Source organism: Homalodisca vitripennis, chromosome X (assembly GCF_021130785.1).
Source record: "Homalodisca vitripennis isolate AUS2020 chromosome X, UT_GWSS_2.1, whole genome shotgun sequence".
Taxonomy (NCBI): Eukaryota; Metazoa; Arthropoda; class Insecta; order Hemiptera; family Cicadellidae; genus Homalodisca; species Homalodisca vitripennis.
Genome location: NC_060215.1, coordinates 35486152 through 35500433, shown reverse-complemented (window position 1 = coordinate 35500433; position 14282 = coordinate 35486152). Strand labels below are relative to the sequence as shown.

Below are 14282 nucleotides of genomic sequence, written 5' to 3'. Positions count from 1 at the left end.
AGAATTGCAGACATTAAAACCGGAAATTAAGACCGAAAATAGGTACTAACATTTTATTCGAAACACTGCTGTCGAACTCATCCAAATAAATTAATAGCACTAAAATAAAAAACTAATGAATAACTAGTAGTTTTTATTAGTTATATTTTAGTACACAAAAATCAATTTGATATTGCTAATTTTGAAGTTAGATTCCCGAAGAAAGTTGTGATCACAGTATTAATGACCTTATTTGAATACTAACGAGTCATTCCTTATTGAGCTAAAAACTCTTAAGTATGGAGAGTAGATCGTTGCACAGTTCGTTGTCGAATCTCTACAATATTTGAAATGTTTAAAATCTCCAAATGGTATATTATACCCACACGATACACCACCGAATAACTCATGGCGCTCCTGTTCCTTCAGATATAAAAAGCTTGTTCAATACTTAAAAGGTGCGATTACTTCAACAATGTGAATTATTTAAAACAGAATGTTACTGACGTTTGATCTTTCTTAAAATGTCATTATGTGACGTAACATTCAGTCCTTTATAGTTTTGTGAAGATCTTAAGAACCTACTGTATGTTAAGAGTTGAAACATTTCCGTAAAGTGTCCAATATAAAATAGAAAAAAACATGTTAATATCTTACGATTAAGATTTAAAGTTTCGTTGAAGGCAACAGAACACCGTCACAACATTGATACTAGAGTTATTAAACAGCGTCTTTTTCGTCATGAGTAAATTACGGTATATTTAAAATCAAATTAAAAAAACTTAATTACTGATTATGAAGCGAAACATTTTGTATTATTGAGAATTTCAGCAACAGTTTCATGTTCAGCATTACCAAGCTATTTATTTGCTGAACCAACATTTGACACTGTACTGTGAGTATTCTTATTTAGGCTTTAGTTAAAAACCAAAATCGTTTACAATTACAGTATAACGACGGAATAAATGCACGCATTAAACTCCTAATTACAAAATCAGTACAATTTACTACCAAAATATACTATAAACCTTTTTATAGTTTTTAATAATTGTTTAATTTTTAAATTACTTTTTTTACTTTTAAATATCAATTGTAAAATCTTGAATAGCACAATATTGGGATAATGAGGTTTTACTTTGTGGCCATAAATACTAATAGGTTATTCATCCACTGTATTTTATACTGGTTCCGAAAAAATTTGCTATTTATACTGAGAAAGTCTTTCTTTTGGGACTCGTTTTTCGCGTCATGGAGTGTACCGAATAAGATTCCTATTCAGGAGAAACTTCTTACAAAAGGCAGCTTTTACACCCTCCCCATCCCAATCCTCTTCTTATTCGAGCTCTCACCTTAGCACCCGACGGCGAAATGCTAAGCGAAAATCCCGGCTCCAGCTCTCATCCCTTCGATTTCCTCCTAAAGAATCAGCTGTGTCAGCAACACGTGTCGGTAAAATCGTGCTTTGGTCCACTGCCACGACTTAATGTTAGCCCACAACTCGACAAATTACCCGGAATCTTTTACAATGAAATACGTGGAATTACTCTTTCATTAATGGCTAAAAGGTTTTGAAAAGACTCCCTATTAGAAATACATTCATATTGTTTAGTACTATACTGAAGTACTGAAAAACTTCGGAAATCACTTTATATTTGGAATTGCATCTTATAAAGGTCAACAATCTAAGAAGAATATGAGCAAGTTATGAATTACATATTTTTGCAGTTTTTGGTACTTTGCCTACTACTTTGGTACTATCCATGTAAAAATACTGAGCAACTATTTTGTATTGTGCTTTGCGTTAGCTGAAAATAGAAAAAATACATCACCTTTTGTTATTGAATTATCCAATATTAATAATTTCAGCAAGTTAAATTGCATATTAAGATTTATTTTCCACTCAGCCTAGTTTTGTTTTATTTCAGTATTATACATAGGTTAGTCCCATAGATTTAGTGCAACATTTTTACAATTTACGCATTCCTATATTTATTCCACACGATTATAATAAAAGTCTGTATATATTTTTTATCAGATCGCTACAAAACGGGTCTGCAAATACAAAAGAATTTGTAGTATTCAAACGTTTTTAATTCTAAACCGTGGATAATTCAAACTCTCCATTCGGTCCTTTGATATTTCTAAATATTAAATATTTCCAGTTTTTTATTGGTAAGTTGAGCTTGCAATTATTCAAGTCCCACTGTAATAGTAGAGGAGCAGTAGTCTATGGTGGAAATCACACGTTCAGCAGAACAAGAATGAGGAGTAACACTGTAATAGTAGAGGAGCAGTAGTCTATGGTGGAAATCACACATTCAGCAGAACAAGAATGAGGAGTAACACTGTAATAGTAGAGGAGCAGTAGTCTATGGTGGAAATCACACGTTCAGCAGAACAAGAATGAGGAGTAACACTGTAATAGTAGAGGAGCAGTAGTCTATGGTGGAAATCACACGTTCAGCAGAACAAGAGTGAGGAGTAACACTGTAATAGTAGAGGAGCAGTAGTCTATGGTGGAAATCACACATTCAGCAGAACAAGAATGAGGAGTAACACTGTAATAGTAGAGGAGCAGTAGTCTATGGTGGAAATCACACGTTCAGCAGAACAAGAGTGAGGAGTAACACTGTAATAGTAGAGGAGCAGTAGTCTATGGTGGAAATCACACATTCAGCAGAACAAGAATGAGGAGTAACACTGTAATAGTAGAGGAGCAGTAGTCTATGGTGGAAATCACACGTTCAGCAGAACAAGAGTGAGGAGTAACACTGTAATAGTAGAGGAGCAGTAGTCTATGGTGGAAATCACACGTTCAGCAGAACAAGAATGAGGAGTAAACACTGTAATAGTAGAGGAGCAGTAGTCTATGGTGGAAATCACACGTTCAGCAGAACAAGAATGAGGAGTAACACTGTAATAGTAGAGGAGCAGTAGTCTATGGTGGAAATCACACATTCAGCAGAACAAGAATGAGGAGTAACACTGTAATAGTAGAGGAGCAGTAGTCTATGGTGGAAATCACACGTTCAGCAGAACAAGAATGAGGAGTAACACTGTAATAGTAGAGGAGCAGTAGTCTATGGTGGAAATCACACGTTCAGCAGAACAAGAATGAGGAGTAACACTGTAATAGTAGAGGAGCAGTAGTCTATGGTGGAAATCACACGTTCAGCAGAACAAGAGTGAGGAGTAACACTGTAATAGTAGAGGAGCAGTAGTAGTCTATGGTGGAAATCACACGTTCAGCAGAACAAGAATGAGGAGTAACACTGTAATAGTAGAGGAGCAGTAGTCTATGGTGGAAATCACACGTTCAGCAGAACAAGAATGAGGAGTAACACTGTAATAGTAGAGGAGCAGTAGTCTATGGTGGAAATCACACATTCAGCAGAACAAGAATGAGGAGTAACACTGTAATAGTAGAGGAGCAGTAGTCTATGGTGGAAATCACACGTTCAGCAGAACAAGAGTGAGGAGTAACACTGTAATAGTAGAGGAGCAGTAGTCTATGGTGGAAATCACACGTTCAGCAGAACAAGAATGAGGAGTAACACTGTAATAGTAGAGGAGCAGTAGTCTATGGTGGAAATCACACGTTCAGCAGAACAAGAGTGAGGAGTAACACTGTAATAGTAGAGGAGCAGTAGTCTATGGTGGAAATCACACGTTCAGCAGAACAAGAATGAGGAGTAACACTGTAATAGTAGAGGAGCAGTAGTCTATGGTGGAAATCACACGTTCAGCAGAACAAGAATGAGGAGTAACACTGTAATAGTAGAGGAGCAGTAGTCTATGGTGGAAATCACACATTCAGCAGAACAAGAATGAGGAGTAACACTGTAATAGTAGAGGAGCAGTAGTCTATGGTGGAAATCACACATTCAGCAGAACAAGAATGAGGAGTCACACTGAAATGTCGAGTGTTGAGCAGAGTTTACTTTAAGCAACTCTAAACGCTAAATTACCAATTCCTTGTTTGTAAGACAACAGATAACGTAACAAAAATAACTAATTATTAGCAATAAAAACACTTGAGTTTACAAACTTCATATGTGAGAGTTTTACAATATAGAAGTATAATTTTGTATCCAGTGAGGTTAACTTGAAAACGAAATATCGGTCAAGAAGCTATCGTCTGGTAGATCACGTATTAGACTCCTATCCGTTCGTAAATCTATCAAAAATACGTTTAAAGCAAAGTAAAATTATACAATTAAACTAAACGGAAACTCACTATAAAATATATAATTAGCAACAAATTCAAAATAATGTACGCAGATATATTTAGTTCAACTGTGTTCACCTGCTAATTGGAATGGTACACTACAATTTACGTAATAAATCATATACAAAGTTAATAATTTTCTTTATTGAAATAAGCTTTGTGAAAGGCATAAGTGAGGTAACACTGCAGTAAGCTGGACAATGTCGGTAGCCAGGTAAAGAACACTGCTGTGTGAAGTTATACAATATTCATAACCCGACAAAGATGGTGTTAATCTGAGGTAAACTTTGCTTTTATCTACACACAAGATCTGTCTTGTTAACATGCCTACCAAACGAATTTCATAAACAAGCATAAAGGACCTTGTACTTTTCAAAATTCTCTTAAAGTGCAGTTAGATAAAATATTGTACCCAACGGGTTATGTAAAAGTTCCATTACTATATTCTGGTGTTTATGCATAATCGGCTTCGCCTTGTTCGAATGATTGATTCGTAATTTCTATTACATAAATAATAATCTCATAAATGATAAAATCATAAAAATGTATTTTTATTACTGTATGTAGCAAGGTATCTTAGTGTTGTATTGATGTAATCTATTATAATTCGGATAATCAAATAGTCTTTGTTTTAAGTTTATTATTGACAATGGAATGTTATAGGAATCGAAAGGATAACAAGATTTATCCATCGTTATACGTTACAAAAGATATGACACAACGTTTCGAGGATTGGAATCTATCCTCTTCATCAGGTGGGCATTATTATTTGCTTATTTTCGTTCCGTTCTTTATTTTTGTATGTATTAATACTCTCTCCTCTCACCTGACGAAGAGGATAGATTCCAATCATCGAAACGTAAAACGAAATGAACGATGACAAATGTCCGAAATCCTGTCAATCAGCTATGTTGTTACTTTTTGGGTAAGTTTATAAAAATAAATAATCATTGGTTATGTAAGTTTTTACTGTTAAAATTAAATGATCGTGCATTTAAAAGTATTCATATACTCGTCATGTTACCGTTTTACCTACTCAGTGAAATTAAACCGCCCTGAGCGTATTATCGAAACCACTTATACAAGAAGTCTTCAAACGACATGCTGAGTAGTTTATATTGCGTCGATCCATTTACTCGATCAATTGTTTCTAAAACGATCAATTAAAAATGACGCCAATGGCCCGTAAAAGATACTGTAATGCTTCAGTTATGACTGTTCGCCCATTAAAGTCAGAATCACTGCGTTCTTTATCTACAACGGGAAGCCCATAACACTAATGGCTATTGTTTTCTACATCGACTTCGATGTGTGACCAAACCAGGAATGTCATAAAGCACTCAGGCTTCGATACAGTCGTCTACTAGCTATTGTAGAACACGCCCAGTGATAACAATAGCTGGCATAAAGTTTAAAGTGGCTAGTTCCGAGTAATGTGATTCATAACTACAATAACTCTAACTTTGACTTCAATATTTTAGTCAATTGATTAAGCTTAATCAATAATTGCAGAATTCATTGATCGCTTTCTGGCACTGTCGCAATTGCTTTGGTTGCATTGAATGTCTCGTTTGAACTTTCGTTATACATTCTCATAGTGCAAATAACTTATACAAACCACCTTTAAAGTGAATAGCTTTTCGAAAGCAATATTATAATCACAACATTGTTTATCTAACTAATTATTTACCAATTATTTTATCTAACTGCAGAACTGGAAAACGTTCTATTGCTAGTTTAAACTTTATACTTATAACAACATATAATATATGTATATATTCACCAAACTTATTGCTATCCTTCTGTGTATTGCCATACATATCCTTAAAGTATTTGTGAAAATGAGAAATATATAATATTCTGTTATCACGAACTGTGCACTTAAATAGGCTATGTGCTTATCTGTGACTCCTAGGCTGGTGAGACAGGTAAGCGCGTAATGGTATTACACTAGTCTTGTAGTGTTGTACCTTCAATGCCGAGGAACATAGCTAGGAGTTTTGCACGCAAATCGCGTAATATAATATTACAGTGGTGTACATTCAATGCCGAAGGACACAGCTAGAAGGAGTTTTGCACTCAAAGGGTGTAACATGGTATTACACTAGACTTGCAGTGTTGTACCTTCAATGCCGAGGAACATAGCTAGGAGTTTTGCACGCAAATCGCGTAATATAATATTACAGTGGTGTACATTCAATGCCGAGGGACACAACTAGAAGGAGTTTTGCACTCAAAGGGTGTAACATGGTATTACACTAGACTTGCAGTGTTGTACCTTCAATGCCGAGGAACATAGCTAGGAGTTTTGCACGCAAATCGCGTAATATAATATTACAGTGGTGTACATTCAATGCCGAGGGACACAGCTAGAAGGAGTTTTGCACGCAAGGGTGTAACATGGTATTACACTAGACTTGCAGTGTTGTACCTTCAATGCCGAGGAACATAGCTAGGAGTTTTGCACGCAAATCGCGTAATATAATATTACAGTGGTGTACATTCAATGCCGAGGGACACAGCTAGAAGGAGTTTGCACGCAAAGGGTGTAACATGGGATCGCACGAAACCTAAAATACCAAAATATTCCGACGCCTAAGTCCGTGGAATTATACGAACGTACCGATAGTGATGTTGGCACGCAAAGTGACGCGATTACAGCAGACAAAATAACATACATTCCGAGGCTGTGAAGTCGTCTCAATATACAATAATATGAAGAGTGGGAAACCGGCAATATTGCTTCTACTGGATGAATGCTTGGCCTTTATCATACAAGGATATCAACTTGGCTGAGAACGTCGCCTCCTCCTAACCGCTGCCCACAAAATTGTTCATTCTATTTATTATCTCAAAGTCAACATCATATTTATACATTTTATGTGTTTTGAATCATGTGAATAGAAGAAATATGAAGGAATATAACGGAATAAACATTTTTACGAATTAAAGCAGTTTTCAGGTGTTTACTGAGTCTTACTTGAATGCTTTTTTACACAACTTACAACAAAATCCGTTTATTTTAGAACTTTAGAACGTTAGAGTATTATTCTATTTGGCCAACCCTTTCGCGTCCTGTGATGGGACTTAAGCAAATTAACGAAAAAAGATAAAAGTCAAATACAAACGAGGTGAACAGTAATCTTGTAAAATTATAATAGTGAATGAGTAGAACATTTAAACAATCGCCACAACTATCCATACTTAGGAATTGTAACATGGTGATTACAAAGGACACTCCTAACTTTTAATACAGCACTGTATCGATGGTGTCATCTTTAGTAAGGAATGTTTGACCTAAATTAATTGTCAAAGCATTTATCACAAATTTAGGAATCACAAATATATACAGAATCAGGAAGCTCTGGAATACTTTCTTCCTCGCTCTTAAAATGGGAGATTTTAGTTTTGAGTCTAAATTGAAATTATTAATGAGGTTGATCGTAGTGGCTCCTTATTTTTAAACCACACTCATAGCTTTAAGAAATCAATTTCAGGTCATAGCATATAAAAAATTGTTTACACATGATTGAAAGCTTAACTGTGAATAAAGTAGTTCGGAATTTAGATATTAGGCTAAATAAAAGCTTCTGGTATGAGTGCATATGATGTAAAACAAACGAACACGCACTCTAATATATATCTTAATAAATTAAAATATAATTAATAAAAAAACATAAATAATTAATTGGCAGCAAAAATAACATTCCTAAATAGTGATATCTTGTACTGTGATTTATGTTGTTAAAAACAAAAGTGGTTAAAATGAATGTATATCTGCAAATATATGTGATTACACGGTTTATTATATCTAAAAGTATAAAGTTTGTAATTAATTCCTACAAATTTAAGTGCGTTTAACATAGTTCAAGAAATATTTTTTCTAATGCGGCAACAACAGTTTTGTGATTAGAATACAGCAACAAATGTTGGGATGGATTTTAAATGTTCACTGGGCGTTTAGTCAACACAGTTTTACTTCAAGCCCGGCATTTAATTTACGTTTACCCAGATACAACAAAAGGACGCACATTTAGACAAGTTGTACAAAATATCAGGGGCTATTTTTTTTTTTACTTTTAACCTATAAAATGACCTATTTTCATTCCACCTACCCACACGTATTATAGCTAGTCCTGGTTTCCGATTTTTGAATTTGATCAATTCACTGAGAAACATTTTAAAATGTTGCTGTGGTGAACATTTCAAAATTCTGAGATTGAAATAATTTAAATTAAAGAAGTACAACAGAGTCACTCATTTTCAACCGTCACCTTGTAACCGTGTTAAAAGCATTCAAATTATTTCTTCCCCTAAAATATAAAACAGTTAAATAAAAATGGAATAAATATTTAATCATACGCAAATGAAAATTCCAAATGTTTAGCTCCAAAATATTTAACCTTAGGCTGTAAAACTAAAAATGGGTATCAAAATCATTATACGATTTTTCTCGAGAGGTTGGCATAACTTCAGGATGTGATAGTAGACACAAAAACAGAAAGACAAGAAAATGCATATGAACATATGTCCTGTCTCGCTTCGTTTAGTGTCTGTCCATATGTGTTTTTTTATTTTAAAAATCGTATCTCAGACGCCGTTGGAGCAAATAACATGAAACTTGGTAGATTTCAGTATAGACCAATAAATAAGAAATTAGGAGTTGTACTTAAGAATATACGTCGCTCATGCAAGAAAGGATAAACACTCACTCACCTACTAAAATTTATGTAATTGATGTCGGAATTTTCAACCGATTTTAGCAAATTTGCTATTGTTTGTTTTGTCATTAAATTTGAAATACATAATTCTTCTTGGAATTGTTATTTGAAAAATTTCTAATACCGCCATTTTGAAATGGAAGGTGATAACAGGTATCTATTTTTTATTAATTGTCCTTTTCATTAGCTTACCATAACCGCCAAGTTTCATGTTATTTACTCCAACGGCTTCTTAGTTACGGCTTAAGTAAAAAACACATATGGACAGACGGACACTTACCGAAGCGTGATAGGACTTTGCTTGTTTTTGCGTCTACTATCATATCCTGAAGTTGTGGTAACCTCTCGCTACACACCCTATATATTAAAAAAAGGTAGACATCTTTATTAGGCGATTTGATTTTCCTGAAACACGGCAGCAAGTCGAAATCGTTAACTTTTGCCCTCTTTTGAATGGGGAGGGTGTGGTGTTGGAGCCTTATTTGAATTAAAGAGAATAAAAGCAACTTTGACGTTCAGTTTTTTTTCTCACGGAAGTGGGAATTGAACTAAGAAAACTATATTTTTGAAATAAAATTAAAAGTTAATAATGTACGAGTATACAGCAAGTTATTCATCGGAGCTACATAAACTAAGCAAATGCAGAGTAATCGGCTTTTTAGAGTCGAGAAGTGAATGCATCATGACAGCTGAGCTTTCTGTATTGCGTTATATTGCAGACCTTTTAAAATAAGAGAAGTTTCATACTTAGTTAATTTAAATGTTTTTAATTATTGGTTAAAGAATTCTTTTCCAGCTACAATTTACAATATTAGGAGAATCTGTGTAGTTCGTCTAAAAACTTTACACAGCGGGGATTCCCAAAACTCGTGCACAAAAATAATTTTGTGCTCTTAAAACTGACAAAATGTATCTAATAAAAGGTGTGTAACTGCCTTATACCTATTACGATTTTAAAAAATCGTTAGGCAAGTTGTATGGGTTTGGGTTGAAAAATATAGTGAGTTAGTTAAATTTGTTCACGGAAAACAAAGTTGGAAAGAAAGAAACAAATATGACAAAAATTTAACCCTCTCCTTAAACCAAAAAAGCCTCGCTGGTTAGAATTTCAAAATATTTGTAGCCCGAATTTAGAGTCAAATGACTTTTCGAGAAGGAATACGTTTATTTAACAAAACAAGAAAATTACAACAACAAAATCTCCAATAAAACAGTTTTTTGAACGTATGATATAAGAAAAGTTTTAAATCTCAATACCAAAACTCTACGTTGAATGCTTTTAACACGTTTCTGAAATAAAAATGATGCAAGTGACGTAGAAGATAGAGGAATTTAAATACATTACACTACATTTCAAGAGTCTTTGAGGAATCAAGGGAATAAACCATATTACCATCGCTGTGACAGTTAGGAATGATTTATAAGTAGAGACTACAAAGCAAAAGCTTCAAATAATATTAAAGTTGCAAAACGTTACTAAAATGTGTAAGAGAAAAATACTACAATAGCTTTACTCGTATGAAGGAAAGTGCAGTTAATGGAAGATGCCAATCTTGTTATAGTACTACTAAAGGCAACGAATCGTCCGTGAAAAGTTACACTACTGAGCGGTATAATTTCTTTCTAAATATCTTATCAATAATAAGTAGGCTATAATAACATTATCATGAGCAGAATTGGTCCAGCCGTACCATTATGGGACGGAATAAACTATCCAATTAGGCTCATTACATTTTAAATCATTAACTTAAACTTTTTCCTTTATTACTTTGGGTTTTCAATATAAATGTTCAAAGCTTTTCCATCAAATACAAAAACTATCGAGGTTGTATTCTAAATAAATAAACAAAGGACACTGCTAAATAATAAAAAAAACAAAAAGAAACACAATATTGCCTTGTCGTCGTTGCATTTTTAGAACTGGTCAATGAGTAACGTTCAATAATAATTCAAGAAATAATTATTAAATATCTCCCTCACAATATTCTGGCGGAGACGCCGGTTAGCCAATAACTAACCCGTTATATCTATTCATCAATTACAATACTTACCACTTCTGTGAAACATTTAAATAAAACTAGTTAAACAACTTACAATTACTTACCTGATTATATACACATTTTTGTTCGTTATACATGTTGTACATTGATTTCAAACGTCTAAAAGTAATTACTCTAGCCATCCAGGAAGAGCTTTTAATCAAACTTTGTATACTTCAAAGTTTCTATAAGGGGGTTTTATTATTTGTATAAGTTAATAAACTTTAGAAGAAAACTACCTTAATTATCGTTAAGTCAACATATTTGTATAAAAATTAAACTTAAATCCTAGTTTTTGAACTTTTTTATGATATCGTGTGCTTGTTTAAGAGTCCAATAATTATTAATTTAGTACCTAAATTACACGTTTGCGTCTTTATTCTAAAGTGAACTATTATATAATTAGGCTTTTTTATGCAAATCAATTATGGAAGTGTATTCAATCACCGTAAGTCAAACAATGATTTACACACTAAAAAAGAGATTATACACTTGGGTTTGATAATCTAACGCTTGGAACAATTTTAAAAAAATCATCCACTACTAACAAAATATTCTTTTCACAGTAAAAAGCACGATTTTGCAAGTTATATTTACTTTAAGATATGGAACCTACCGTTCTAACAAAAATTATATTACAAGTATAAAGGTTCCTAACAGTAAGTATTTGTAATAATAAAATCTACAATGTACAAAAGACTTAATTGGTTTTAAAAACAATTGATATTTAAAAATGTCTTGTATCTACTATGATTATTTTCACAAACTATCGGCAATCATGCTTATAATACTCATATTTAAAGCAAAGTTATGTTATGTTACGATATTTATTTATATTCGAAGAAATAAACTTGAGTATTACAGGAAACGTAACAAGGTAAATTCATTATGCATTCATTGTCTTACCTGTCGTTAAAGTCTTTTGCATTAATTAGACTAACATGAAAAATACATCTTGATATATTACTTTTCGTTGCTCCCTGTCCTTGTTTTCTTTTTGTTTATGCAGAATAAGCTATGAGTGCCGCGATATTGTTGTTACAGTTTTATTCTAATGTTTTATTAATTTATTCCACATCGTGTAATGTGTAATGTATCAGATATTGGAAAAATGGAATAAAAGTTAAATAATACGTATAAACTAAGATGAAATCCATACAACACGATCGCTAAGTTATTTTTTTAACGATAAAAAAGTTTGTACGGTTTTTTTTCGGTTGTTGACTTTTCCAGTTAGAATTAAGATATGATAGTTTTAAAATACACATGAACTATGAGCGACCAGAACTTTCTAATCCGTTATATTTAGGAGTAACTAACTCTGCTGACCTGAGACAGATCGACGTCCTCTCGCATTTTCTGTTCGAGTGTCTTGTCGCTGTTGACGTAACTTCTGGCAGAAGAGAACGCCAGGAAGACGGCACAGAAGACGAAGACAGTAACTTGTCTGGAAGGCGCCATGTCTTCTAATTCGAACACTCACACACTACCTATAAGGTCTAGACTCACTGGCACTACAGAATCACTACAACACTAGCAGTAATAGATGACTCGACGACCAATCACTGGATAATGTCATCGACACGTCCACGCTGGGGAGAGCTCGGCGGCCGACTGAAGGACTGAACCGTGGCAGCTATTATAGGCGCCAGCCAGCAGCTGACGGTCGACTCCAGCGCTCGGTGGCAACTTGCTGAACTACCTGTGACGTCACTCCATCGATTGTTACACGTTTGATAATATACTGCATTCTTTCTTACTTTTTTTTTAACTAAGACAGATTTTTCGAAATTTTAAATATATAGATAATAAAACCAATTAAATTTCATGTGTGCCGCAAGGTGTTGCATTATTTTACCAATTTTTATTACTAATTAATATATAGTCTTGTTTCACTAGTAACAACCTAAATTGCACTAATGACCTTTGAACCTTAAACAGGATCCTCCCTACAATATAAATGAACATATTTACTAATTTTATTATTGAATTACTATTTTTATATTATTTAATACCTGTAAGCAATTCATCGTCAGTAATCCCTCGACCATCTTTTTATGACAAGCCTCGTAAAAGTCACGCTTTCAACAAGAAGCGATATGTACGTAAATGGGCTATATTCCATTCCACCACTCAGCGAGTTCATAAATGTAAGGATAAGAGCTTTTCCTCGCTAGTTTTGACATCCTTCAACACTATGGAGGAAACACAGTTATATTATCTCAATACCTTTCGATCTAAGGAAGGTAATACACATTTTAACTATCACAAAGTGCCTTATTCAAATTCAAACTTATTCAAATATAAGTAATATAATTACAATATATAACATAATTATAATATAATATGTTACATAATTATAATATATTATGTAAGTAATATAGGTATAGTATATACCTTGCATAACAGTAAAGCCTTTTATTCAGTGTTTCATGATTTCCTATTTATCTAATTTACAAGTTACATTTGATTGTTTTTTGCTGCCTTTTTGTAGGCAATTTTTCTATTTTAAAATAGTATCTGATATTTTCCGTAGATAAGTTATCAGATCCTAATGCACATTTATACAGTGCATAATCAAGACTTGCTATTGACACATTGATAATTAATTCTAAAATGTATGGCTCCATGTCCACGGCGCTATTATATGTATGTGTGACATTAAAAGCTAATGTAACAATGAAGTAAAATATTCCAATCAAAATCAAATCATTTAAATAATTATTTTTAATCCACAGTGGATACAGAAGTTATTCAAAAATTAATTTAAGGTATGTGGATATTAATTCAACCAATATAAATCTATATCTGGCTAAATTTAATCATGAAAGCTGTAATAATTATATTACTGAATTCTTCGTCAATTAGTGTACTTGTTGTTTTTTACATGCCTAACGAAAGTGTATCGGAAATAGCTTTTAGTAAATTTTTAATGTAAATTATACTGGAGACGAGAGGTTATCTAGTTTGGATGAATTTGTTTATGTACGTAACAATTGTAATTTATTTCACTCTATGCATTTGTTTCTATATTTTTTTAACTTTTTAGTACATTTTTCATAAACATATTTCTTTTCCGTCAAAAAACTGGTTTTTCTAAAACTGACCAGACTTACTAAACAAATTGAAGAAATTCTACTCCCAAGAAATAATTTGTTTAATTATCAATCAGAACTTAAATTTGGATTTAAAATAAAAAAAAACATTTCGAAGCAGTAATGCCATTTTGTTAAAAAGCTTCATATTTTAAAACCATCTCATAATCTTCTTAATATTTTACCATACATTCTATTAACTAAAACAATATGACGTTAC

General features: G+C 33.0%; 1 protein-coding gene across 7 annotated transcripts in view; it reads right to left on the bottom strand.

The window, feature by feature from the left end:
• Positions 1-12607, bottom strand: part of LOC124368897 (fasciclin-1) — a 340962-nt gene extending 328355 nt beyond the window's left edge. For 2 of the 7 annotated variants that reach the window (XM_046826402.1, XM_046826407.1), the window contains exon 1: positions 12297-12606. In XM_046826402.1, the coding sequence (XP_046682358.1) occupies positions 12297-12428 (132 nt within the window). In that variant the 5' untranslated portion in view covers positions 12429-12606. Of the gene's footprint in view, positions 1-12296 lie in introns of all 7 variants that reach the window. The other 5 variants (XM_046826406.1, XM_046826403.1, XM_046826408.1 and 2 more) reach the window with 3 other exon arrangements.
• Positions 12608-14282: the final 1675 nt, after the last annotated feature.